The 27,718-nt window shown below is 40.1% G+C and overlaps 1 protein-coding gene across 1 annotated transcript; it reads right to left on the reverse strand.

Annotated features, from left to right (window-relative positions):
- Positions 1 to 636: 636 nt before the first annotated feature.
- Positions 637 to 2,921, reverse strand: cbx8a (chromobox homolog 8a (Pc class homolog, Drosophila)). Its single transcript, XM_070857706.1, has 5 exons — positions 2,789 to 2,921; positions 2,626 to 2,669; positions 2,461 to 2,526; positions 2,292 to 2,358; positions 637 to 2,163 (listed from the first exon to the last, which is right to left on the reverse strand). The coding sequence occupies exons 1-5, from the start codon at positions 2,855 to 2,857 to the stop codon at positions 1,264 to 1,266; spliced, it is 1,146 nt and encodes a 381-aa protein (XP_070713807.1). The 5' UTR covers positions 2,858 to 2,921; the 3' UTR covers positions 637 to 1,263.
- Positions 2,922 to 27,718: the final 24,797 nt, after the last annotated feature.

Consider the following 27,718-nt stretch of genomic DNA (forward strand, 5'->3'; position numbering starts at 1 on the left):
GTAATCTAAAAGGTAGAACCCCATCAGAAATGAAGAAACCAACCAAGGGGGGAGGAGGGTGGAGGAGGAGGGGAGAGGGAGAGAGACTGAGTCATATCAGCGATTAACAATTGTTTGAATGTTCTGGTACGGATATGCAAATTGACTGGTTGTTTAGCAAATATAAAGTACACCCATACCTCCCCCCTCCCCCTCCCCCCCCATAAAATGTCTGGTACCAATCCTTGGGTGTTTGTAAGGCATTTGGCTTGACTAATGCCAAATATGTTAGATATATACCACATATATAAACTATACTTAAGAGCTGTTCCACGGAAAGAGATCCCTCCCTAATAAGAGAGGCAGCACTGGAGAGCAATTCCTTCCAGTCAACATTCCTTCCGGAAGTAGTCAGAGTTTGGGGGATTGGGTGAAAGTGTCTGGGAATGTTTTTCCTCACTTTCTAAACATTACTATTAGCCTCGCAACATATAGGAAAATCTGTGTCATGGAGGAATTCCTGTGCACACATGGATAAATAATTTACCTATATACAAACCGACATATAGAAGAGGAAACACGAAACACAGCATCTCGCTCAGTAACAACTATTTTGATTATATTTTACAGAAATAATGGAAAGTGCAATTGGTAGCATTGTATATTCAAAACACAAATTGTATTTAGATTTTAAAAGAAACATGTTGGAATTTGATCTTCTAGCAATAAAGGAGGCAAGTGTCCCGGGCACTGAAAACAAAAGGCAACTTAATCACTGCAGTCAATTCTGAAGCTATTTACTGTTAAATTAGTACAACTTTAGCCATAATCTAAATCGTGTGGCGGGACTAAGCATCTTCTAAGTCCAATTATATCTACAAATGAAATGAACCAAATTATTAACAATAATGGCATCATGTACATTGGTGGGTTAGGTTGACTGGCAGTTTGGTCAGGCGGGCAATGTCGCACTCCCCCACCCACCCTGGCAAAAGCAAGTGTAAAACATAGCGACTATTTGGCTTTAACCCCCACAATTTTACTGAACTGCCATCTGAAGTACAGCCCATAGCACAGGCCTAAGAAAATGGGCATTTCGTTTTTAAACATGACGGTTGCTGATCCATTATTAGCTTTATCTGCTAATAGGAAACCATATACAACCCAGAAAACACACACACACACACACACAATCTCGCCAGCAATAATTCGGTGACGGTGTGACTGACAGGTGCTCCTGCCGATCAACGTGCTCCCAAGCAGGATTGTCAAACAAGTTGGTTTTTAAACTTTCTCTTTGAAGAACCCTTCGTCTGTGCTGCTTTCTTTAATGGTGACAGTCAGAAAGTTTGACGTGACGTCCGTCACCACCACTTTCTCCAGATTGTTCAACGATGGGCTCCAGGACTCTTCCGGCTCGGACAGAAAGCGGGTGACTTGGTGCTTGGCCAGCAAAGGCGACTTAGAAACAGACCTGTCACTACTCACACACACACTATTCCTGGGCACCGTGCCCTCCGGCGCCTGCTTACTCTTGAGCGCAGGGGCGTCTGTCCCTGGTTCGCTCTTGGAGACGGCGCTGTCCATGCCCTGCTTAGTCCGTAGGCTATGCGAGTCTGCCCCGTATTTATTTTCCCCGTAACCCAGTGAAGCGCGATTGAGGTGCGTTCTGGCGGCGGCGTGGCTTGGCACACCACCGCCCAGCTTTGCTTCCTGTCTCCCAGTCAAGTGCATCAGTCCGCTTTCCACCTTCTCCTCCAGCTCGTCACTGCCCGAGTCAAGCTCCTCGGATTTCCGACGTTTAAAATGGGGATAGGTCGGTGTCCTTCCCTCAACACCATCGGCGGCACTCCTTGTGGGGGAGCCTGCGCGCAGGGCTTGGCCGTCCTTGTAGTCCGTTTTGCTGGGCTTGCAGCCTTTTTTCCTGGGACCAGTTTCTCCTCGGTGTTTGTGGGAGCCCGTTTTCTGGTGGGCTCTGGGGATCTCCTCCACCCGGGCGCTCCTATCTTTGGACGTCTCGCCTCTCGAAAGGCTGCCGGCCTGCAAAGCTCCCGCAGGATCTCTCCGGAGTCCTTCTCGGGACCTGGTGGAGGAAAAGCTGGATTCTTGACCAGATCTGCCCGGGTAGGACATCCTCAGTCCCCTCGCTACATCACTGCGGAAGGTATATGTCTTTGCTTTCGCCTGCAGAATGAAACAAAGTGACTGCCAATGTTATATTTAAAGGGACTAGAATATGTATTAATAAAAGAGTTAACCCCCATAAAAATAAATCAACCACATTTTAAACCATTGAAGAGTAGCCTATTTACCTTTAGCAAGAACGTTTTAGGTTTCGGTCCACGCTTTTTTGGCCCATACATTTCTCTTTCTCGTTCCCTGTAAGTCAAACAAGAAAACTTGGCTGTTATAGCTTTCTTTAAAAAAATTACAGAACTAATTATGAGATCTTTATGTTTAATGTCGCTCAAAGGCCTTCACCTCTCGTCAAAGGCTGATATCAGACGGGCGTCCAGGATATTTTCTTCTGGCTCCCACGTACTGTACCTTAAAAGGCGATTAAAAAAAATAAAAATAAATATCGATTCATGTGAAGGCAACGCGCGGGCTCTGCGAGTTGTAATCACTGCAATGCTGAATACTTACTTCGGAGACCAGCCCTTCCATTTCACCAGGTATTCGACTCGACCCTAGGAGGAGGAGAGAGAGAGAGAGGAAAAAAAACACAAACCTGTAAAACAAAAATATCGCCTGAAAGCTGCCTGGGTTGCAAATGGCAGAGAGCAGAGTTAGTCGTGGGCTCACGTACTTTCCTGATGCGTCGTTTGAGGAGCGATTCGGCCGCGAAAACCCTCTCCCCCACGGCGGAGAGCTCCATGGTGTTGGCTCGCTGGCTCCCGGACGCGGCTTGAGCTTCCCTTCAGCTGGTGCCTCACTGCCAGCCCATAATACTCCCACCCGCTGCGACTTCCTAGCAACCCTCCCCCCTTCTCCTAGCAACGGAATAGTTGCTAGGCGCGGGTGGAATGGTTACAGGGGAGGCTGACGGATGCGACGTTGCGCCGGCAGCTGATTGGCGGATCCGCGCTGGGGGGGGGCGGGGATTGCTCAGCAGGAAGTGATGTGCTGGAGGTGAATGGCCATCAGGATCCATTTTGTTGGAGCTGTCATTGAACTCGCAGTGCAGTTTGGCAAATGGAAATTTATTGCCAGGCGCCCTTGATCATTAAAGTTGCTGGTGATGTTAATGTTAATGGCGAAACTCAGCAGCATTTTGATAATATTCCACGTTATTAAAACACGGCTTCATCAAGCCTTCCGTCTATAATAGTGTTATTATGGTAGAATATTTTGCACCTCACTTAACGATATAATCTACACAAAATATTGGATATTGCTGCTTCAAATAGCCGTCTTTGCATTAATACAATATTGATTATAAACGCATATAATCAAAATAGTTGCTCTCAATTAACGAGTCATTCAATTGTTTATCTAGGTGTAGTCTGTGTATGTAATACCCCAAAACGGTACTGGTAAAAGCACTATTGATATGTCATTAGACCGTAAAACATGTCAACGCGATGTACTTAATAGTGTTCGTATTATAATACTGTTGACTGGACATTTCTAACCTGCAGTGGATAATGTTCCTCTACAATATAATATAAATAACGATCAATAGTCTCCTCATTATGCAGTCATGTTAAAACGTTTACAAAGACAACGTGACTAGTGTAACTGATTAATTACTAGATACATGACAATTTGTAATATCAGCAGATCCAACAATAAACAAAGCCGTGGAAAGTAGGTTCGTGTAAAGAGGAAGCAGTTTCTGTAAAATATGATGCATAAATATCTGTTAACTTCTGGTTGATGTTTACATAATTACACATGGAAGTAGTTGGTTGGTGCCATCACAGTTCAAATCAGAAACATTCCTGTGGATACAGCAATACAGCATTATCTAACGAGAAATCGTGGCTATGGCGGATATTGGTTCTGAATGAAGTGTAAATGGAAAATAAAGTTGAATTATATAAACGTTGCAATACTATTTATTTCTATCAGTATTATTCGAAGTAACAGTGGTTTGTTGAATTTTTGCCACCGCTCGTCTAATCATTTATTCTGTAATTAATCTCAATCAAAACAGCACAGGTTACTTTATAAATACACATTTAAAACTATTTTCCACAGAAAGAGTGTAATGCGGGAAAGGTTGAATCTGTATCTCTGTCATGAGATGAAATGAAGGAATGGACACACAATATTGGGCAATGTTGCATTATGCTGGATGATGCTTTCTGTTTTGCCGAAGTAATGGAAACTGATTCGATGTATTGATGTTACTCATGGATAAGATTTACGCTTACTTCAGGAACTCTTAGCTGAGCCGTCTACAATAACATGAATTTCTCCGCATTTAAACTTTCAGCCGTTGTAATAGATGGCGCTATGTGTGAGGGAAGACAAGCGTTTAAAACCGCAGAGGCCTCTGGTAGCGAAGATACAGTTAGCGCAGCTGCTATCAGAGGGAAAGACGTGTCAGGTTTAAGCTTTGGATGACTCAGGTGTCACACCAGACACCGGTAGTGTAACAAAGGACGTTGGAAAGATTTAATAATGAGTAACAGTTGAACCCCTAGAACAGACAAACGAACGTTTCAAAAAGTTAAATCAGGAACCTTAAAGTAAGTTTAAATAAATATACACTCGAATCTACTTACAGAGCATTTTTGAAGTAATCTTATGACCTGCTATTATTATAGAACAGCCCTGTTACGGTCATCCAGCATGTTAACTCACCAATCTGTTTCGCCCTCGCAAAGTTTGGAGAATTACATGGATAATCAATAATAACTGCATGCCGTTGATTATTAGAGCCGAGTGTAAGTCATTATTAGACTAGAGGTTTATTAAGGTTGAGAGCAGTTCATCTCAATCTGAATGTAGGTATTTAGCATTTTCTGTAAAGTTAAGGTGAGTTGTAGTTTGTCAGCTTGCACGCATTTATACAGCACCGCGGGGATATAATACATCTCTAATGATGATTATCAAGGAACTACGTGGACACCCATTTGTGATAATCAAATACAAAATAATCCTGATTGCACCAAACACTTGTGTGTTATCATCCACTGAACTCTCAATATGTGTTGCAACATATACGAACAAGCTATTTCCGGACATCTTTGCCGTTTTGTGCAATGCGTGGCCCCTAACAGCTAAAGTGGAATTTCTGTTGCACATTGCGGTAACCGTCTCGGTGCTATTGCTGTTGGCCGTGGGAGTAAATACAAACAACACCAACTTGTGAATGTAACGCTGTGATCAAATCTAGACTTCCTTTTTCCAAATTTCTAAAAACCTTGAATAAACATGTATTGAGTGGTGAATACGCAGAGCACGTTGTTCCGCTCATTTATTCTATTTAATTCTAAATAATTGCGACGTTTTCAAATTAAGCGAATAAATAATTCACTTGAGTAACTTTACCATGTTGATTTTGTAGTTGGAGTTCTGTGAATCTTTGCATCCTTTGAACATCAAATCCGCGTGTAATATTTGGGATTAGAGACACTGAGGCGATCTTTGAAGTGAATGGGGTTTCTTATGTGTTGAGTTGAGCTTTCAAGAATTCTTTTGAAAACAATAAATATATTATGCTCAAAACATGATACAGGGTAGTTATTTTCAGAAAGTGTCTGGGTTCCCTGGGGCTTCTGTTAATAACGGGGTTTAAAACAGCTGATTAGTCATTCCTGATGCTGAAATACCCCTCCCCCAATTCTCTATAAATAGTACAGAGTAAGACAATCTGTTAGAAACTATATGGAGACTGACAAATTACCTGACTGCGTTTTCAGCTATGATATCTAGGAAGTTTTCCCACACTCTGAGCAGATCAATCCCCTAGCTAAGTTACAAAACTCATTACATTAACATCAATATCAAACGTATCTTCATCCATCCATAGCTCTTGTGAAGTGATGTTTTTAGCTCTCCAGTTGAAGATCAACCTTGGCTGTTGGATTGCTCACACATGTGGAGTTTTCATGTAGTAACAGATTTAGGTTACAAGTCTGGGCACTGATCCTCCTTGGAGCCTCGTGTATGGCATCATCAGCATATTTTGAGATCCTTTACTGTTTAAAAGTTACTCATTTCCTATGAGGGTGTTCAGTATTGGGAAGGGAAAAGAAGATAGTTCAAGATTAGAGTTAAGGAGGATGGTTGATCCTTTTTTGGTGCTTCTGGGTAAATGGCCCGAAGGAACAGATTTGGGGGAGGGGGGAGCACCAAATATTAATTTTACAAGGCTGCCAACTTGGAAATCAAATCTTGCTGGTGTTGTGAAAGATTCACTCACCACCAAGTGTCCAACAATGGATCAATATATTCATAGACATGTATGCTAGAAGAGAATGAAGATTTATAAGTGGATTTGGGTTAAAGTCTGTGAGGCAGCAAAGGGGGGTCCATTGGTGAGAGAAAGGTAGCAGATTACAAATAAAAATACTTTAAAATACAGACTAAGATGTATTATTAGACAATTTGATTTGTTGCTGAATATTGGAGGAGGAAGAGGATGGGTCAACACATAGAAAATGACTAGAGCAATGCTGTTGAAACATTTCATTTACTTATATTAGAAACTGGTAAGGATATGTTTAACTATTTTGTAGTTTTCTCTTTTTTACCATTAATTTTTTAAATATATTTTAACTTACCTTTGTTTCATATAAGCTGCAAACAACTTGAACATTGATAATGGGTAATTCCTGAACTAGTCAGAAATACAGAATATTTTAGCCATATCTAATATATTAACAGAGATGCATGTTAGTGGTTGAAATGTGGAACATATTTCCAGAATGAGTAATCCCAATACGTATAATTTATCTGTTCTCTATATTTACCTATGGGCAAAGTTATAGTGTATGCATGGCTTTGTCTGTCGAATTAAGGTAACACATAGATGAACATCTAATCATGTAGTACTGAGCGAGGTATGCAGAATGTTCATGAATGGATTTTTTCTATATTTAAGTCACTGTACCTTAGCAGTATATTTCTGCTGTGTCTGTTTTTAAAATATTCAACTTTCTCAGTAAGTTATAAATGTAGAATCTGGTAGAAAATTCATTATTACCTTCAGCAGAGGGCAGATTATGTTGTCAGTTTTGTTTTTGAAATAGTTTATTATGTTAATGGCATAAATATAGAATCTGGAAGAACAAAAAACAAAGCTGACAACATAATCTGCCCTCTGCAGAAGTTAATAATGAATTTTCTTCCAGATTCTACATTTATGCAGAATCTGTGGTTAAGGATGAGCTGATTCGTATAGTCCTGTAATGGAGATATATTGATATGATGCAGAGATATTATTCATCAAAACCAAAATTATGCTCAGTAAAGTGTATAATTGTTTTCTTATGGAAACACAGTGTGACAATGTCTAGATTGGCTCAGATCAAGGGTGAATGGAAGCATTGTAAACAGCTAAATTAAGATCGTGCCAATGGATGCTTTTTTGTGATTGTAAATAGTTGTGGTTCATTTGTTATTCAATGTCATCTCTGACCACTGGCATGATTTAAATTCACATAAATATACATATGCTACTAGATTTAAATGACAATGCTTTATACAGCATACTGAACATAATTGGGACTCAGGCTGCTGTCATGAGCTTTGCCATGCTTTTCATTCATGAGAGGATAGCTAGCTGAACCTGTGCAACAGTTTTTGATGATAATAAGGCCTCACAAGGACAATTCTATGTTAAGTCGATTTCTTCTGATATTTTCAATTAGAAACTTTAAGCTATACCTGAACAGAAAGCACAAGAAGTTAACCTTATGTGAACAGTTAATCATTTTCCGGGTAAAGTTTTTTTTTGCAATGCTACAGCCTTTACCCACTCACTGGATGGAATAAGCTGCCTGCACACATTCCAAATATGAAATCAATTAAGAATTATCTATGCTTTCTGCTTTGACCAACAATTTGCATCTACAGCAATATTTGTGGTTTGTCTCAATTAGACTGTCAATGCAATCTTAATTAATGAAAAGTTATTATCAGTTACATGTTCATGCAACTAGAAACTGGATTGGACTGTCCAATCTAGTTTTACTTAAGACTCTTGCATTTGGCAGAGATGACACTTCATCCATCAGTATCAGCTAGCTTCAAATCCAGCTGCTAATGGCAAAAAGACAGTGCTCTCACTCTGTGTATTCTCCCTTAGCATTGCCATGAATGATGGTTTACATTGTACTAATTGGACCAAGAGGAAATTAAGCAACACGCATTGAAAATTAAGGATTTGAATCTCCCTTTTGTTCATGGAAAATGCATCATTTTCACGTCTTCATCAACAGAGTCGGTTATAATAGTAGCACCTGGGACTTTTGGAGATGAATATTTATACTAAATTCATACGGATCTAAGGATGACACCTTAGGATGAATAGTAGACCATCAGCATATAATGTCCAGTGGCAGTCAAGTAAGTGCACTTGATTCCCAATCAATTGATCATGGGTTTGGGCTCCAAAGTGCCTTACATTCCAATTCCTTTACCTCAGCAACACCCCCCGCCCCTGCCCCACCCCTCCACACACATTAAAAGGGTGTTCCATCATTATTACAAGTTTAGAATAAACGTTTATATACTTATAGGAATAGGATCATAGAACCAGGAGTAGGTCATTCAGCCCCTCGAACCTGCTCTGCCATTCAATTAGATCGTGGCTGATCTGTACCTCAACTCTATTTACTCACCTTTGACACCCTTACTTGATAATATAAAATTCCTGAATCATAGCTAACGTGAAAAGTCATTTTTTTGAAGAATGAATACTGAAAACGTCATAGGGAGGAGCTATTGAGTCTTACAGGGTAAAGATATTGAATTAACTCCAGCAATTACATTCATTCAGGGAGGATAAATTAAACTGACTGGTATTTCCACATTGCAGTGTTCACACTGTCAAATTCAATCATTCCTGCCTTACTCTTTCCCAGGGATGCCATCAGCACTCAGCTAGACGCGAGTACTGAAAATAAATATACAAAATCAAAACGAAATTATTGATTGAATACTAATTATTACAAAAAGGCACTGATAGCAAGATTTCCCTCTATAAGGAATTCACAATTAGTCAGATCAGCATAGGATGTCCTCTTGTGATAGCAGCGAGCATGCTTGACTCCCAACCAGTGGATTATGGGTTTGAATTCCAGAGCTGCATACCAGTCTAAGTTATTTACCTCAGTACCCACTCTCCTCCCCAACATACACACACCGACACATATATTCAATAGTAGCCCCATCACCCTTACCAATTCGGCTGTAATTATGTGGATTACGTTGTTCAGGTAGAAAATACGCAGGTGTTGATTGATCAATAAGTACTGAGGCAGAATACCTGCGTAAACAGTTTGCAAACAGTTGGGAATCTATCGAGCTGTTGGATAAACAGAAAGGGCTGGCATTTACATACACCCACACACATCTAATTCAGAAATGTTACTTTAATTCAACTTCTGTTTGAAAAATACATTTTAATCGAATGCCAGTGTCAGACTTTCGCTCAGTGGTTTAACGACATCCTCACAACGTTTGACCAAAAAAAGTTACACAACAACCACAAAGCTTTCTCAGTGCAATTCCCTTCCTGTAATAATTCAGTTCTATGGCACCTACACTGCATTCCGGCTTCATCTTGCTTGCAAATTTTCCCTGAGGGGACCTCCAGCTCTCTCTCCACATACACACACACACAGAGCTCTCTAGTGAATGTGATATTTTCCATAGAAGTAATCTACCGCGGCATTCGTTGTTTTATAACAGCATCAGGCACAAATGATAACTTTCGTATTTATTCACTCAAAAATACCAGTGCCGCGGGGCCCTCAATTTGTCAGCTTTAGTTATGTGATTTTGAACCTATCCCCTCCGGCTGATCCTAAATTAGTTTACGTGACAGCTCCGAGCATTTCGACTGTCTGGGCTACTAAATACAAGAGGCTTCAAAACAATGTTAACAATTCATAAATTGCATGAAGTATTGGAAGTGAGTTTTCAGCGTCATTGCTTTTTAATAATGCTTTAAAGCTTATATACACTTCCCATTAAAAAAAAAGTCCTGACACTGTGCAGTTTCTGTCCACAGTGAACAGATGTTGCGGCGAGATATACGTTTAGTATGCGAACTATTGCGGGAATTTCTGACAATCCTGCACCCATGTGGGCTGTCCGCGGTTGCATTGTGAAGAAGGTTACGATATAGGAGGGGGCTGGGGGTGCAACGAGATGTGTGTGTGTGTTTGTGTGTGTGGTGGGGGGAGACATTGTCTCGAAGCAAGTGCCTGGAAATCCCCGAAGTGAGACAGTTGGTTCTCAGATATGTGGGCAACTGCTCAGTAACAGCGAGGCGCTGAGAAACAAGTTAGAAAAATCCCAGCCCGTGGATTCAATTCAGTACAGAAATCGCTCGGATTAATGCCAGTGTGTTGTGTGCATCACAAACGCCCCGTTGTTTGGAGTTTATTTTTGTAATAAACACCATTCATTCAGTAATGTCTCTCCAAGGCCTTCCTCGGTCCATGCTGAAATATCCATACAAAATACTTCTCTACAGATAAATAAGGGCGCCAGTGATTCAGAGTCAAGCATTCCAGTAACATTCAGAGGACTCCAATAGCTTTAGCGCCTCGATCAGTTCATTCGACTTTCACTTTACAGAAATGTCCCAGGACATAACTCTGTGCATTTACAGTTTGACATCTCGACACATCGCCCATTTGTTTGCGTCCCTCTTTCAATTTGTCAGTTTTAGTTATGTGATCTCAATCTTGAATAAGACTGTTTTTCATTGTGCACACATGAACAGGCAGCAACAACTGGCATTTATATAACACCTTTGACGTGGGAAAAAGTTTCACAGAAGCACAGTTGAAACAATAACACACTAAATCATGATAATCTTTCGTAACAACTGTTAAGCAATATTCAACTGAGCTAAAACCATTATACAAAACTAACTTTTTTCGCACATTATATTCCCGGTTCAGCAGCCTCCCAGTTTCCTGAACTATACTTGACACGATGATTTTGCAGGTTAAATAAAGATAATGCCAAAGTTTCGTTTATGTTACACCAAAAGACTAAACTTCCGAATACCTTACTGCAACCACATTTTAATTCTTAATTCTTAAAGAACAGCTTAGCATCTGAGACCTGATTGTAAACAAGATGGCCCTTGTGTCTAGTGTTATTGTTATTGTGATACCTGACAGATACCCAACAGTAGGATTAGGTTATGGAAGCTTAGATGAGTCAGTTATGTACTTGGATATTACGATGAGTTCATTATGATGTGTTACATAACAGTTCCCTGCTGGTATTTTCCATGGGATACTGATTATATCACATTATTAGTCTACTTTGAATGCGAGATATTTTTATTTTGTTTTCAGAATGTCAGGTAAGACGTTCTTTTTCACGCCCTTTCAGTTCTTCATTTGGAGTTTATTGGAACATTTATTTATATTTTTATTGAGCGCCTTCCTTTGAAGTCCGCCTATAAACCCATCGATGTTTTGATTTATAATCTGAAGCGAGTGTTATATAAAAGGATGCAATCAGTATTCTGTACTCTTCCTACATTTGAATGGATCCTGCATTGTGCTTTCACTGACAAATGTGTCTCGTTTATAAAATGAGTCTAACTGTATCGTCAATAACTGTTTCAAACACCAGCGAGGACGCTGTTAGAGCCCGAACATGGCACATCTCAACAACTAAGCAGCAAAAGGCAAACATACTTATTTTCCCAGATTTACTTTAACAGATCAACCGTGGAGCTAATTGCTTATATCTAGGCAGGTAGGCATTTAACAAAGCTACATACAACATTGTAGGGTGACTTAATTATGGTGAGTGGCAAATTATCTGTAATTAGTTCTTTATTAAGATTGACAAGCACACACTCAAATTAAGTGTGCAATCTAACAAATGTTGCCCTTTTAAGAGCCATGTACAGCCAACTCTGTCATAAATTGTTTGAACATCATTTTAGCACAGGTAAGACCTTCATGATTCAACTCCCCTCTTTGCTGTAGAACTGGACAAGCAACAAACACATTCGATTCCTAATGGATTTTATTGGGGGGGGGGGGGGGGGGAAGAGTATTGATTGTAAAATGCAAAGCCTTATTCCCAGGGCAACAAGATAATGGATTCAGACCATAAAGAGAATTTGGAAGGAATAGATGATGCAGGCAGGTTACTGTTAGGAGATGATTATTTATAATTCTTCTTGCTATAGAACACAAAGTAGCTTGGGCATTACATCAACAAAGGATATTGCAGTGTTAAGTTTATTTTGAACCAACTAAAAAAGACCCAAATGGTTAAAATGACTCCAGGGAGTCATAAAATAGTGAAATTTAATCATGATATAGATGTCAATTCAAATGATCCTGCTACAAACATCTGTTAGCTCCAGCACCATCAGCACCCTGAACAGGTTTCTGTTAATGAGCATCTGAGTACGTTGTCAGAGCCTTCGTATCATGCTTTCATTGTCTCATTAATTTCAGTATTTTATGATCTGTGAAACAAATTGACACTAACTTCCAGTATAACACAGAGTTGACACATCAATATTGCAAATGGTTGACCCCCCAGGACCAAGAAAATCAAGGCAATTAATCCAAATAATTTTCTTGATGATTTTGTGGTGAGAAACAGCCATAAAATAATTACCAGACCAAACAAAACTGATTAGATTTTAAGTTCACCAGTCTTTGTATATTAATATAGGTAAATATCTATAGTAAACAGCTAACATTAGTTCCATAAAAATACATAATTCAGACTTGAAATTATATTAGAAGGCACCTCCATCTGTGCAATGGGAGTAATTATAGACAGATTTCTCAGTATTTTTAATTTACCATGGTGTGTTTGAAAATTCACTTTGCATATTCAAAATGTTTTCTAAGGCTATTGTCTATAATAGTGTTCATTTTGACAATCATAGTCTAGTGATAATTCAAAAGTTATTATTTGTAATAAGTAAATGAAACAACTTTGAAAGTTAACTGTATAAATTTTTCTGTTTGTATTTGATATTGCAATTAATGATTATGTGGTTTCCAGAAAGTAGTGCACATTTTGTAGGATGAGTTAAAGAGATACGGACTACCCAATTAAAAAACACTGGCGTGGCTTTTTAAAGCAGTTGTTTGTGACCTGAGTAGTGTGTTGGGTTAGCATGCTCTTTTTTTTTACAGGGTTTTGGGTTCCACTCCAGAACAATGGAGTAATGTCTCCTCTCTCTGTCAGCTGTAAGGGTTGCATGGGGAATGATTTGATGGCAGTCTCAACTCACGGAGGAGAGGTACAAGGTAATGAGCAGAGAGACAGGGTACAGCACCACAAGGGAGAGAAATAAAATCAAACCAGTCCACAACACTCTTATCCATTTCCTGGATTGCAATTACAGAGTGGCATTGTGAGAGATGTGAGAATGGGTTACCTGCCACCTCTTGAATAGGGAATCGTGTATGGCATAGGGGAACTATAAAAGGGGAAGATAACAATTACGAAATGAGGTACTATTCCAATTCTAGTTTACTACTGAAAGCAAAATTATTCACCCATCAACTCTGATTAAGTAGGTTAAGTTTTGAATATTAAGTCATAGAATCTTACAGCTCAGAAGGAGTCTTTTCAGCTCATCATGCCTCTCTCTGCTAGCTCTTTGAAAGAGCTATCCAGTTAGTCCCGCTGCCTTGCTCTTTCTCCATATCCAATTTCCATCTTGCAAGTTACTATTGAATCTGCTTCCACCACAATTTCAGACAGCTCATTGCAGATCATAACTCACTGTGTAAAATAAAATTTCCTCAACTCTCCTCTTGTTCTTTTGCCATTTATCTTAAATCTCTGTCCTTTGTTTACTGACACCCTGCCACTGGAAACAGTTTCTCCTTATTTGCTCTATCAAAATTGCTCAAAATTTTCGATAGCTCCACTAATTTTCACTTTAACCTTCTCTGCTCTGAGTAGAACAGTCCCAGCTTCCCCAGTCTCTCCACATAACTGAGGTTCTTCATTCCTGGTAACACTCTGATAAATCCCCTCTGCACCCTCTTCAAGGCCTTGACATTATTCCTAAAGTGTGGTGCCCAGAATTGGACACAATATTCTAGGTGAGGCCTAACCAATGATTTATAAAGATTTAGAATAATTTCCTTGCTTTTGTATTCTATGCCTCTGTTTATAAAGCTGAGGATCCCCTATGCTTTTTTTAAACAATTTTATCAACTTGTCCTAGCACCTTCAAAGATTTGTATATGTGAGCCTCAGGTCTCTCTGTTCCTGCACCCCTTTAAAATTGTACCATTTCATTTACATTGTCTCTCCTCATTCTTCCTCCCAAAATGCATCATTTCACTGCACTAAACTTCATCTGCCATGTGTCTGCCCATTTTACCACTCTGTCTCTGAAGTCTACTATTATCCTCCTCACTGTTTACTACATTTCCAATTTTTGTGTCATCTGCAAACTTTGAAATTGTTCCTCTAGACCCAAGTCCAGGTCATTAATATATATCAAAAAGACAGTGGTCCTAATAATGACTCCTGGAGGACACCACTGTGTACATCCCTCCAGTCTGAAAAATAACCTTCACCACTACTCTCTGCTTACTGCCTCTTAAGCCAATTTTATCCATGCTGCCACTGCTCCTTTAATCCCATGCACTTCAATTTTATTCAATATTCAAGCCTATTATGTAGTACTTTATAAAAAGCCTTTTGAAATTCCATACATACAACATCAAATACAATACCCTCATCAACCTTCTTTGTTACTTCATTAAATAACTCAATAAAGTTAGTCAAACACAATCTGCCTTTAACAAATCCATGTTGGCTGTCATTTATTAACTCAAGTTTATCCAAGTGAAAATTAATTTTGTCCTGAATTACGGGCTCTAAAGATTTCCCCATCACCGACAGGCTGAGTAACCTATAGTTACCGGGTTTATCTCTTTCCATTTCTCGAACAGCTGTATTGCTTTTGCAACCCTCCTGTCCTCTGGCACCACTCCAATATTGAAGGAGGATTGAAAGAGTGTGACCAGAACCTTTGATATATCCACCCTTACTTCACTCAGCAATCAAGGATGCATCCCATTGAGACTGGGTGACGTTTTTACGTTGAGTGCTGCCAAACTTTTAAGTAGCTCCTCTTTATCTATTTTTATCTTATACAATTTCTCTCCACCTCCTCCTTTACTATACCATTTGCAGCATCATCTTCTTTTGTGCAAACAGATGCAAAGTACTCATTCAATACCTCAGCCATGCCCTCTACCTCTAGAAGAAGATATTCTTTTTGGTCTCTAATCAGCCCCACCCTTCTTTTGACTTTTCTTTTATCCTGTATACATTTTTGCACGATTTTAGTGTTCCCTTATGTTACCTGCTAATCTTTTCTCATACACTTTCTTTGCCCATCTTATTTCCTTTGTCAGTTCACCTCTGGACTTTCTGCATTCTGCTTCATTCTCTACTAAGTACCAAGATTTATTTAATAAAACAAAAATAACTTTTAACAATAAGTTCAATGAGGAAAATATTTTGTTAAAAGAGGATCATAAAGGCCCAGAATTTTCTGTTGTAATGACAGCAAAAATGTCAATGCTCGCCGTCATTACTATGTAAAACTGACAGCAACTTCTGGCATCCACACTTGCAGAAATTCAGAAGTTTCTGTCAATGATACCCTGCTCCTCCACAGGGTGTGCTGTTGTGGTCTTCGCAGATGCAATCAACACAGAATCAATGATTTGACGTGAACTTCAGCTTTTAAACGTACTAATCTCACTGTAAAAACCCTTGATAAAGTTAAGCCTTATTGAATGAGATGTAACTGAGGTTTTAACAGTGTATTAAGTCATAATTACTACTGAACAACCTCTCTGACCCTGAAAATGTAATTGTATTGTGTGGATTGTCATTCCCTCCATTCCATGATAAAAAATTCCTTAGATTTTTAAAATAATAAAAATTAATGTTATTTTTTAAAGTTTGTTTATGATATTTCAGTTTCTACCTTAATCCCATATATATGTCTTAATCTTTATTTTGCTTTCTGTAAAATTATTAAAAAGTAATTATAATCAGTGCTTTTTACTTCCTGGTTTGCTGTCTGTGAGAATTCTTCAATCTGATTGGTTGTTCAGCCGGCTATCGATCCCCTATAGATGGCGCCAGATAGAGATTCACACCAGAATAAGGGAAATTGATGCCACAGAATCTGCTAAATCTTTGTGGGCAACTTTCTTTGAGGTCAGCGATGAACACCGTCATTTCGCTGCTGACCGCAAAATCCAGGCCATTAATATATTTTCATTTTAACATACTTTTAGAAAAATAGGATTATTGTAAAGACCTAGGAAAGATAAAATGTAATGCTAAATAAGTTTTGTTCTCTGAACTATTCATGATTTAAATATTCCATGTGTACATTTTTAGATTTTATTTTTGAAGTAGGTACTGTGGCTTCCCTTATGGATTTCTTTTTGTGAAATTATTTTTTTTCTCCTGCACTGTTTTATGAACGTGTCCTCTTCTTTCTATATACAGATGCAGAAACATGGCTAAACAAGTTAATATCAGATTTTCTTTTGTGTAATAATCCTTTTTGTCACTATTTTTCTTTTTATCTAAATTTTACATAAATTACAGTTTAAATTAACTCAGGATCTACATTAGCAAGCAATCCTGTTAAAGATTAAAAACTATTTTCAATGACTAAAAGCAATTAAATGTTACTCATTTACAGGGTGACTTCATTTTGCAATCCTGAAAATGTTGTTGTAAAAGCAATTACAATACTTGGATTACATAGGATATGCAACACAGAAGCAGGCCATTTGGCCCAAGTTGTCCATACCAGTGTTTATGCTCCACTTGAGCCTCCTCCCATCTTTCCTCATTTAACCCCATCAGCATAACCCTCTATTCCCTTCTCCCTCATATGCTTATCTACCTCCCCTTAAATGCATCAATTCTATTTGCTTCAACAACTACCTGTGATAGCGAGTTCCATATTCTCACCACTCTCTGGGTAAAGAAGTTTCTTCTAAATACCTTACATTGAAATACATATAAATAGCAAATCCAATCAGAAAAGGATTTTTCTTTGGACAAATTGATAAAGTTTTGCAGAAAATTCTTCTGAAAGGAAAAGTGGAAAGTGAAATTCTAGAGAAAGTTGATTTTGATTTGGTTTGGGTGAGATTAATGTTTATAACACAGCATCTGGAAGATAGATTGAGAATAGAAGAGTGAGAGTGAGGCTCTGTCCATCAGTTTTACAGCCTATCCTTTATTTACCCACTCTTTTACACTTTTCAGTGGTGATTTGCTAAGTTTGCATTCTTTCTACATCTTGTCAGGACTCTTGTGATGCAGAAAAATTGCACATTTTTGCAACTCTGATGTTTTCAAAAAACTTTAAGAAAAGTTGCAAAAGCTTAAATATTTAGATGAACTAAGTATAAATGCATACTGATGAAGCAAATCGGTATTTATAGAAGAGGTTTTTGCTAAGCTAGAAGAAAACAGTTAGAAAATGAATAAGAGAAATCCCTCACATTGCTGCAAGGCCAGTATTCCTGCAGCAAAAATGAACAACGCATGCAGCAGGTCCAGAAAAGTAACTCTAAACTGAGCCCCTGTGCAAAGATTTAAGAAATCCCTGTACTGCATGGCTGCAGTCAAGGAGAGTTTGGGCAAGAATATCAATCTTGAAGCACATTGGGAGAGAAGGTTGGGTGATCACCATCCGGGAAGTTATGACTACACAAGATAAGAGGTCCTTCTAAAACATTGCCCAAGATGTTATAACTGGGTTTTCCAAAACATACCACTGTGGATAGCTGGAGAAAATATGTAGACTTAGAGCTAGATACATTCAGCACATATTAGCAATAGTATTGACCCAGAGCGTATTCGTTATTGCTAAACCCTTCAGGCTGAAATATTAATGATTATTTACAATGTAGCAGAGCTTTATAAAAAAGACTAGTTACAGTTTAAGATAAATTTATTCAGATCTGATAGATCTCCACCTGCTTTACTCATGGGTAGACTGGGAAGTTTACTGTGAGGGAGAATCAAGTCATTCTCCATCATCCAGGCCTGATTGCCTAACGCATAATGTCTAAAGCAGCATCATAAGCATGTATGACACAAAACTTTAGAGCTTTAATGATATAGCAAATTGTCCCCAAAATACTGTAAGTGAAGAATTTTTATTTAAGGGCTTAAACTGTATACAATGTGGAAAAAGCATTCTTTCCTGGTTGCCATGTGACATGGGTTGTCATGGTGCACTCAGTGTGAGGTAGTTCCATGGGCGCAGGATGAAAATTGCAACACCATGATGCACCTATTTCACAAACACAGAATTTCTTAGTAGGAATTGGAACTGGAAAATTGTTCTCGAGCAAAGCCCTGATATTATTAGCTGAGTGTTAAGATAGAAAACCACACACTTAAAAAAAGCCTGAAGGAACCACCATAACAGTGTCATTAAATACAAATGAAGATAATCACATGACCTACTGCCAGCATATCGGCCAAATAGCTAAACCATTTTGTCAAACTCTTTGTAACAGGCAGAATCTTATCAGAAGAGTAGAATTCTGAAGCTTTTTCCGAAACTTAACCTGGCCTCAAATAGATAGAAACCACATACACCAATTTGCATTTATAATGCGCCTTTAACATAGTAAAATTTCACAAGTTGCTTTATACAGAAGCTGGAGAAGACAATTATAAGTTTAATGATGAGGGAAGTCATTGTTTATATGTAGAGAGGAAAAGTTTCTGCTAAGAAGGGTTTGCCAGATTTTTAAAGCAGTGTATTCATTAGCTACGAGCTTCCAGCCAGGTTTTTTATTTCTTTGCTTTGGTATTAAATAAAATAATGATATTATGAAGTGCTGGGGCTCCTCACAGCTGAGCATGGATGATGGAACATTTGAGCACATTTTAGCCATAGATTTTGAAATTACATAACTAGGATTAATGAAGGACAGCACACCTTGATTTGTGAAAGATAAAACATTTCATTTATTCATCTGATCTGGATAAAACATTACATTTATTGATCTGATCTGTACTGTTCAGCAATCTAAGCACTGCCCAATGGCTAAAGCTTTAGAAGCAGTAAAGGTATTCAACAGGACAGAGTGTGAGCTCATGTTTCTGAATTGATCTAAATTTGGTTTCAGAGGTAATTTAATTAAATAGAACAGGACTCTGTGTATATTGGACATGGGCACTAGACAGGGATATGTGCTGTCTCCATTGCTATTTGTAATATTCTTTCTGATACTCTCTAGAGATGACCATTAGTATAAATGAAAGCATTCAAGGCCTGTGGTTAAAAGGGGAGAAAAAGATTTGTTTATATACTGTTGACATGCTTTTACTGCGGAGTCAGGTGATCAATCCCCATCTCCTTCAATATGAATATGCCAAGATATGAAGTTAAGTGGTGAACCTCGGCAATCAGAGACACTCTTCAAATGTGCATTGCTACAAATATGAGATGGAACAGCGTATCTTCACATGGAAAGCAGAATGATTGCTAAACTTATAGTCATGTGGGATATTATTGCTGAATTAAATTTGTGGTGGTTGCTAACATAGCCTAAAGAATATTTTAAACAACAACCTCCAATCTCCGATAATGTTTAGTGGGGAACATTAAGAATAGGAAACTACAAAAGGCAGAAATTACACTTTGTGTCCCATATTTAATGTCTGATAAATAAATAACTATAAAATCAGGATAATATTTTTCAGTTAGGAAAATACTGCCCGTTATGTAAAGGGGGCAAAATGAATAAGCAACATAATATTGTACATGGACTAATTACTTAATATTGTACGTTGAATTTCCATTACACTGGCATTGGTTTCCAATGAAATTTAAAGACTCAAAGTCACCCTGGGGTGTAAAGCTAATTCCAGATCTCTGAAATGTGATGCAAGATTAACCCATCATCAAAGCTTTCAAATAGTAAAGTATTGGAGATTATATTGAATTCCCAAATGACATTGAGTATGCTTTCTGGGTAATTTTTCAAATGTAATAAACTTCCATCAAGGAAACTGAATAAACTCACCCTTTATTCATTTAGAAAGATTTAGGGGCTGAAATTCCCCTCTTCTGCGCCTCCCGTTAGTGCCTCCGGAGGGGTGGGGGAGAGGGGGGCGCTACCGGCTCCCGCAAAATCACGTGGGAGTTATCAAAGGCATGGACACGGTAGCACCATGCCCCACTAGCAACGTCCCAGGTCACCGTGCCTCCAGTGATGACGCCATAGCCATGTGCAGCGACCCCTTTCCGCCCCGCTGCAGAAATTGGCCAGCACCGTCTCATTCGGGATACAGGCGATCACTGTGATTGCAGGGGAAGCAAAGTGGGAACAAGTGGTAATACCACGGCCATCGCGTATAGTGACTATGAAACAGTACCGAATACCTGGGGGCCACAAAGAAATAGGGGAAACCATACAAGGGCTCTTGGAGCCGGGTATCATTAGACATGCGGTGTCCCCCTACAATAGCCCTGTTTGGCCTGTGCAGAAACCCGACAAAAGTTGGAGGATGACTATGGACTACCGACAACTAAACAAATTTGCCTCTCCCCTGGCAACCGCTGTCCCAGATGTAGTAACTACAACAGAGCGGCTGTCTGAAGAAGGTGCGGAGTGGTATGCGGTAATCGACCTGGCCAATGCCTTTTTCTCCACTCCGATAGCGGAAGAATCCCAGGACCAGTTTGCATTCACTTGGGAAGGGAGGCAATATACGTTTAAACGCCTACCTCAAGATTACCTACCCTATGCCACGGATTGGTGGCCCGGGACCTGGACTTGTGTACGTTGGCTCCTAATGTCTCATTGGCATACTACATCGATGATGTACTAATAAGGGGTCCTACCGAGGCAGTGGTGTCAGAAGCCCGAGCTACTTTAGTCCAACACATGCGAGACAGGGGCTGGGAGATAAATCCGAAGAAGGCGCAGGGTCCAGTTTCTGGGGATCCAATGGTCTCGGGGTGAGCGCATCATACCCGAGCCTGTGAAGAATAACATTCAAGAAATGGCGACCCCCACGAATAAAACTGAGACACAATGGTTTGTGGGACTACTGGGTTACTGGAGGAGACACATACCTTACCTCACGATGTTATTAAAACCGCTGTATGCCGTAACACGAAAAAAGGCTCACTTCGAGTGGGGAAAGGAACAGCAGGTGGCTTTTGATGCAGCCAAAAAAGCCGCAGCTCAAGCTTTACCCCTAGCCCCGCGAGTGCCTGGACAGCCTTGTGAGCTACAGGTATCCGTTACCAATGATACTGCAGTATGGAGTTTGTGGCAGGTTCAACATGGCACTCGTATACCGTTAGGGTTCTGGTCCAGAAAATTGGCAGATGCTACTTGTTACACTCCATTTGAGAAACAATTATTAGCATGTTATTGGGCCGTAACAGAAACAGAAGGACAGACAGGGGACGACAAAGTCAGTTTAAGACCAGACCTACCCATATTATCCTGGGTTCTCTCAGAAAATGAGACACACAAGGTCGGGCGAGCGCAGCAAAGCTCCATCGTGCGCTGGAAATGGTATATCGCAGACAGAGCAAGTAAAGGAAAAGAAAGAATCACCCGACTACATGAGCATGTGGCTGAATACCCACAAACAGCTGAGAGTGAACTTACGCAGTCGTCTGTCAGTTTAACCAAAGAGTCACCGATCTCCTGGGGCGTGTCTTTTAAACAGTTAACACCTGAAGAACATAGCCATGCCTGGTTCACAGATGGCTCAGCGGTCTGGCGAAACGGCCTTCAGCGATGGCGAGCCGCTGCCTTCAATCCAAAAACCCAGACAATTGTGCATGATGAGGGTGTGGGAGGCTCCAGCCAGCTAGCAGAGCTAGCAGCTGTAGTCCTTGCGTTATAAGAGGAACAGCAACAAGTACACATATATACTGACTCATGGGCAGTAGCCAATGGCATGGTGAGCTGGATGCAAAACTGGTATGAACATAACTGGCAAATAACTGGGAAAGACTTGTGGGGAAAGCACCTATGGGAACAAATATGGTCCAAAGCCCAGAAGATGAAAATAACTGTATATCATGTGGATGCTCACATGAAAAACACTTCAAAGACCTCTGAATATAATAACACCATTGATTATATAGCCCGGGTACGGGCTGTCAAAGAGGAGGAAGAGGAAGAATATGGCATAGGCAAGGGGGCCACCACAAATCTGGACATTTGGGCATTCAGGGTATGATATAATGGGCACGAAATAGGGGGTTACATTTGACTACGGACGGTGTTAAACAGATCATAAACACCTGTGAAATTTGTCAAAAGATGAAGCATTTCCCCTACAAAGACAACCCATTGCCCATATTAAGAGAGGGACTCAACCAGCACAAATATGGCAAGTTGATTATGTAGGACCTTTACCATTGCAACAACGGTTCCAATATTTGCTCACTGCTGTTGATACCTATTCTGAACTTTTGATAGCTTATCCAGTGACTAAAACGAATCAACAAAGTACAATTAAAGGACTGGAGAATTTAATCACATACTACGGTGAGCCAGCAGAAGTACAGTCCGATAATGGGTCGCACTTCACAGGTCAAGCAGTGCAACAGTGGGCGGTAGACAACGGGATCTATTGGATGTTTCACATACCTTACTATCCGCAAGCTGCAGGGTTAATAGAACGCATGAATGGACTACTTAAGCAACAGATTAAAATATTAACTCCCACTAACACATTGCAAGAGTGGTTAAAGGTCTTACCACAAGCAGTGCGCAATCTGAATCACTGACCATTGCGGGAGGGGATCTCCCATAAGCCACATGTTAGGCAAAGTTAGTGTCCCTACTATTGAAAAAGAAAATCAGACTCAGGACACAGTTTGTTGAGGAGGAAAAGTGTGGGTGCAGTACCCCCAGAAACCCTTACATGCAGGGGAAATCTTAGCAAAAGGAGAAGGAAACACTTATAGGGTGCTCCTGACTGGTCAAGATATTCTTCTCTGTGTTGACAAGGGTAAATTGACTAAACAGGGCTGAATTAATATACTTATGCTTCCTCCCACAGGAATTCTGCCCAAAATGGCGACTTACCAACTCGTGCTGGCAAGTCTCTGTGTCTCGTTATCTGTGACTGTGCTACTTCCATCCTCAAACACAGCATGGGATGGCCGTATAGGGTGGGGGTTAGCTAACACTGATCGTACGCAAGACAATTTTACCTGTCCTTCCGGGCAAGCCTGCACTATAGGAAACTGGAGCGTCACTTGTGACGTATGCGAGTACTGGGGAGGCCCAGGACAGGTGCTATTAACAGTAAGCACAGGGGCCAATATCACGTTATCAATCAAGTGGCAAAAAGATCCTATCGTTGTTTTACTCATCGCGTTATTACTGATATTACTGCTGGTATGTATTCTTTGGTGTAGATTGCGGGCGTTGCTTGCGCATACTCAACGTGTAACTGATACATTACGCCTTCAACTCGATTATATTACTTAGAATGTCTAAATATCAAGGGTGGATTGTATTGTATAGGGTTAATCACATAGGGTTAATTATGATATTCCAACATTTACAGTGAGTTTTCTGCTTCATGACTCATGGAATGTTGTTGATGCAGAGAGAGAGAGAGAGACCTTGATGCGCACACCATCTTGTTTATGGGACGATCGACGCCTCGAGGTCTCATGCTTTGTGGAAGAACAGCTGGGGCCTTACAGATTAGGAGTTGGCCATAAGCCACATGCACCCATGTTTGTTCAATAGTATAAAGGAACGGAACTGTCCAGTAGCTCTTTGAACTTCACCTTGGACCGTGATTCGCGAGCGGTGCCGGGACCCCCAAGGCTCCTGACCAGCCGTCGTTGTGGAGTTTCCGACGGGCCGAAGGCTGTGAGCTTTGTTGCATCTTATCATACTTCTCATTTCTTCGTAAACTGTATTATGTTTCTTTTCTCTCAGTAAACGGTGTTTTATCTTTACTTCATTTGTCTTGTCTCTTATTTAACATTCATCCAGATCCCGAACCTGGATCTATTATTATCGATCCAAAACAGATGACTCACCAGTTCTGCTTTGCTGTCGCGTGGTCTGGGCCACCACCGTGCAGCTCGGCACTTTGTCTCAGTGACGGGCTACGGCCACAGCACCACGCAACCCTGGTGGCCCAGTGGAGGCTATCGAAAGGCCTTCAGAGTGCGCACCGTCCTGCCCCTTTAACGGAAGGGAAGGGGCGCTGAAACGTGTAGAGCTGCCGAACCTGCCCCAAAGGGAAGTTGAGTGCACGACATTGCTCTGTGCTTCCTGTGAGGGGCGGTAACCGCAATTTCGTGACCAAGGCGGGATTTCCGCGCTGGGTCCAGGAAGTCCCGCCTCCCAATGGTTACCACCCCCAAACGGGGCGTAACCCAATTTCACCCTCTTAATTTTAAAAATAAACGAACCGCCAAATAAGTGCTTATCAAATTTGGAAATCCATTGAACAGTTTGCTAATGGGGACCAGTAGCATGTTCCCCCTTAGCAAACTGTTCAAAAGAAATAGTCCAGGTAGAGAGCAATTCCTATGTAAAATACAGTTCAAAAATGGAATTTCAGGATGAAGCTTGCATGATATGAAAAATACGCTTTATCATCATGTAACCTTTATATTGGGCCGGATCCTGTATCATCTTGTTTTATCTGCTGCTGAAACCCTTATCCATGCTTTTGATACCTCTAGACTTGATTTTCCAACATACTCCTGGTTGGCCTCTCACATTCTACCCTGCGTAAACTTGAGGTCACCCAAAACTCGGCTGCCTGTGTCCTAACTCGCACTAAGTCCCGTTCACCCATCACCCCTGTGTTCGCTGACCTCTATTGGTTTCCGGTTAAGCAACGCCTTGATTTCAAAACTCTCATCCTTGTTTTCAAATCTCTCCGTGGCCTCGCCCCTCCTTATCTCTGCAATCTCCTTCAGCCCCACAACTCCTGAGATATCTACGCTCCTCAAATTCTGCCCTCTTGAGCAGCCCTGATTATAATCACTCAACTATCGGTGGCCGTGCCTTCAGCTGCCTGGGCCCCAAGCTCTGGAACTCCATCCCTAAACCTCTCTGCCTCTTTATCTCTTTTTCCTTCTTTAAGGCGCTCCTTAAAACCTACCTCTTTGACCAAGCTTTTGGTCATTTGCCCTAATTTCCTCTTCTGTGGCTCGGTGTCAAATTTTTGTCTGAGAACACTCCTGTGAAGTGCCTTGGAACGTTTTACTATGTTAAATGCGCTATATAAACACAAGTTGTTGCTGTTGTTGGAATAATAATGCAATGTTAACAACGCACGCCGTTATTAATGCATAAATGGGCCAGAGAATTCAAGGGATTAAGAGACACGCCTTGAGTTGCAAAGCTCCAGAACTTGCTGGTCAATTTATGCCACTCCGCTGCTTGTTTTGCACAAACAACATCTTGCCCTTAACCTGCCCGTTATTTTTAAGAACCTGCTGAATTTTCACGCTAATTGCCCATTAAACACGCCGCAGAAAGATTTTTCTTACTTTTCCTTTCTGTCTCTTTTTTTCTCTCTCTCTTATTCCAATCTTTTTCCCCCTCTCTTTATTTCTCTTTCTATTCCTGGTCTGGCTCTAATTCACCCACTATAATTCACCTTCCTTCTCCGTCGTTCCTCTGTTTCATTCTTAATTCTTAAATCTCATTGGATAAGGAGATTAGATTGTTGGTCCCACCATTCATTAAGGTCCCAGATGCCCTGTTGCCCTCAGCAAGCTGTTATCAGCTCTCACCTCCAGCAAGTTGTGGCACAAGTTGGAGTGTGCAGAAAAAAAATCTAACAAACAGTGCACGTCACAAGATGCCGTGTTCCAGCAAGATCCGGCCCATTGTACTATGTGTATTAATATTGTGTGATACAACATTTTTAAATACTGATTTCAAAATCGAAGCTATTTTACTGAATATCTTTCTACAAACTAAACCAACTCCACCGCACTTCAATACAATCGACAGGCAGAATAAAATAAAACATTCAAATCCTGAATATCAAAGTTCTATATCACCATCATCATAGGCAGTCCTTCGAAATCGAGAAAGACTTGCTTCCACTCCAAAAATGAGTTCTTAGGTGACTGAACAGTCCAATATGGGAATTGCAGTCTCTGGCACAGGTGGGACAGACAGTCGTTGAATGAAAGGGTGGTTGGGATTGGTTTGCCGCACGCTCCTTCCGCTGCCTACGCTTGGCTTCTGCATGCTCTCGGCATGCTCTCGGCAATTCTGTAATGGGTACTTCAAAGCTCACTTCAGGAGATAAATTCTTTCCTTCAGGTACTGAACAATAAAATTCAGAAATTACAACAGTGACTACACTCTAAAAGTACTTCTTTGGCTGTAAAGCTTTTAGAGACATCTGGTGATTGAGAAAGGCGCTATATAAATTCAAGTTTTTCTTTCTTCTTCATATAACTGTTGATGATAGCAGTGTTATTCCTCCCTGAGAGGTGCATAAATGATATCCTTTGCCAAATATGAGAGGATAAAAGGTTGACAAGTACAAAGTTATTTTATTTTCGGTAAATCTGAATCACTGATTTCCAGATTATACCTTCACTGCCTCACAACATTCCACAGTCTGAACACATTTTGAATCTTTTGCTCCGAGACATTCCACTCCAAGTCTGATTGGATAATTGGAGTTCATTCGATGTATAGTTGTCATCCGTAGCATCTAGATCTTGCCTTAACTGAAAGTTCAGATCAAATCTATGAACAACTAGGATTGTGCATAGAATACAAAATGCTGCATTAAAGACCTATACACCTTATTATGATGCATCTCAGGTTTTGTCAATGCACTAAAGAATTTAAGAAGAATGTCAAATATATGAATTATGATATGATTCTGGGAATTTTACAGTGACATTGGTAATGTAGTACTAAGCATCACACACAAGCTAAATATTCATTGATTGATAGATCTCCAAGGTACAGTAAAAATCTTCCTTCTGTCAAGGTATTTGAATTCTTATGTTTTGACAATGTCTTTCTCTTCAAAATGATGGAATCCAATAGACCACTAATCTTAGCTTTAATCTGTTGTCACTACAGTAAGGACATTACAACCAAAAAAAATGAAGAATTGCTACCCTGGCCGGTTTACAATGAGATCAAATGAAACCTAAAGTGGGGCAAATCTCACAACGATCCATATTTTATTTAGTTTGGATCATTTTGGGTTTGAGTGGCCTGCATTCTTTAAAAGAATGGAACCGCACATGCCCAGATGAACACAATGCTTCTCTGCACACATGAACCACCAATTTTATGTCACAACTTTTTTCACTGCGATAATAATCAGTAAACAAATAAATGCTGGCCATCTTTGGTTAGAACCAGAGCAACAAATATTAGCCTAGAAATAATTGTTTGTGGTATTAGTGTAAAAATACTTAACACATTCATCCACCAATCCTCTCTCCACTATTTCAATGGCAGTGTCATCCTATATTTTTTAATAGATTATCGTCCTGCTAAAATAGTGAACAGAGGAATGTTGCACA

The sequence above is a fragment of the Pristiophorus japonicus genome, chromosome 16, assembly GCF_044704955.1.
Source record: "Pristiophorus japonicus isolate sPriJap1 chromosome 16, sPriJap1.hap1, whole genome shotgun sequence".
NCBI lineage: Eukaryota > Metazoa > Chordata > Chondrichthyes > Pristiophoridae > Pristiophorus > Pristiophorus japonicus.

What these genes read in the sequence shown, in the direction of transcription:
- cbx8a (XM_070857706.1), bottom strand. Translation starts at nt 2,857, where the DNA reads ATGGAGCTCTCCGCCGTGGGGGAGAGGGTTTTCGCGGCCGAATCGCTC. An exon ending in TCAAACGACGCATCAGGAAA is followed by an intron (nt 2,670 to 2,788) that starts GTACGTGAGCCC and finishes TCCTCCTCCTAG; the next exon opens with GGTCGAGTCGAATACCTGGT. An exon ending in ATATCAGCCTTTGACGAGAG is followed by an intron (nt 2,359 to 2,460) that starts GTGAAGGCCTTT and finishes TTTGACTTACAG; the next exon opens with GGAACGAGAAAGAGAAATGT.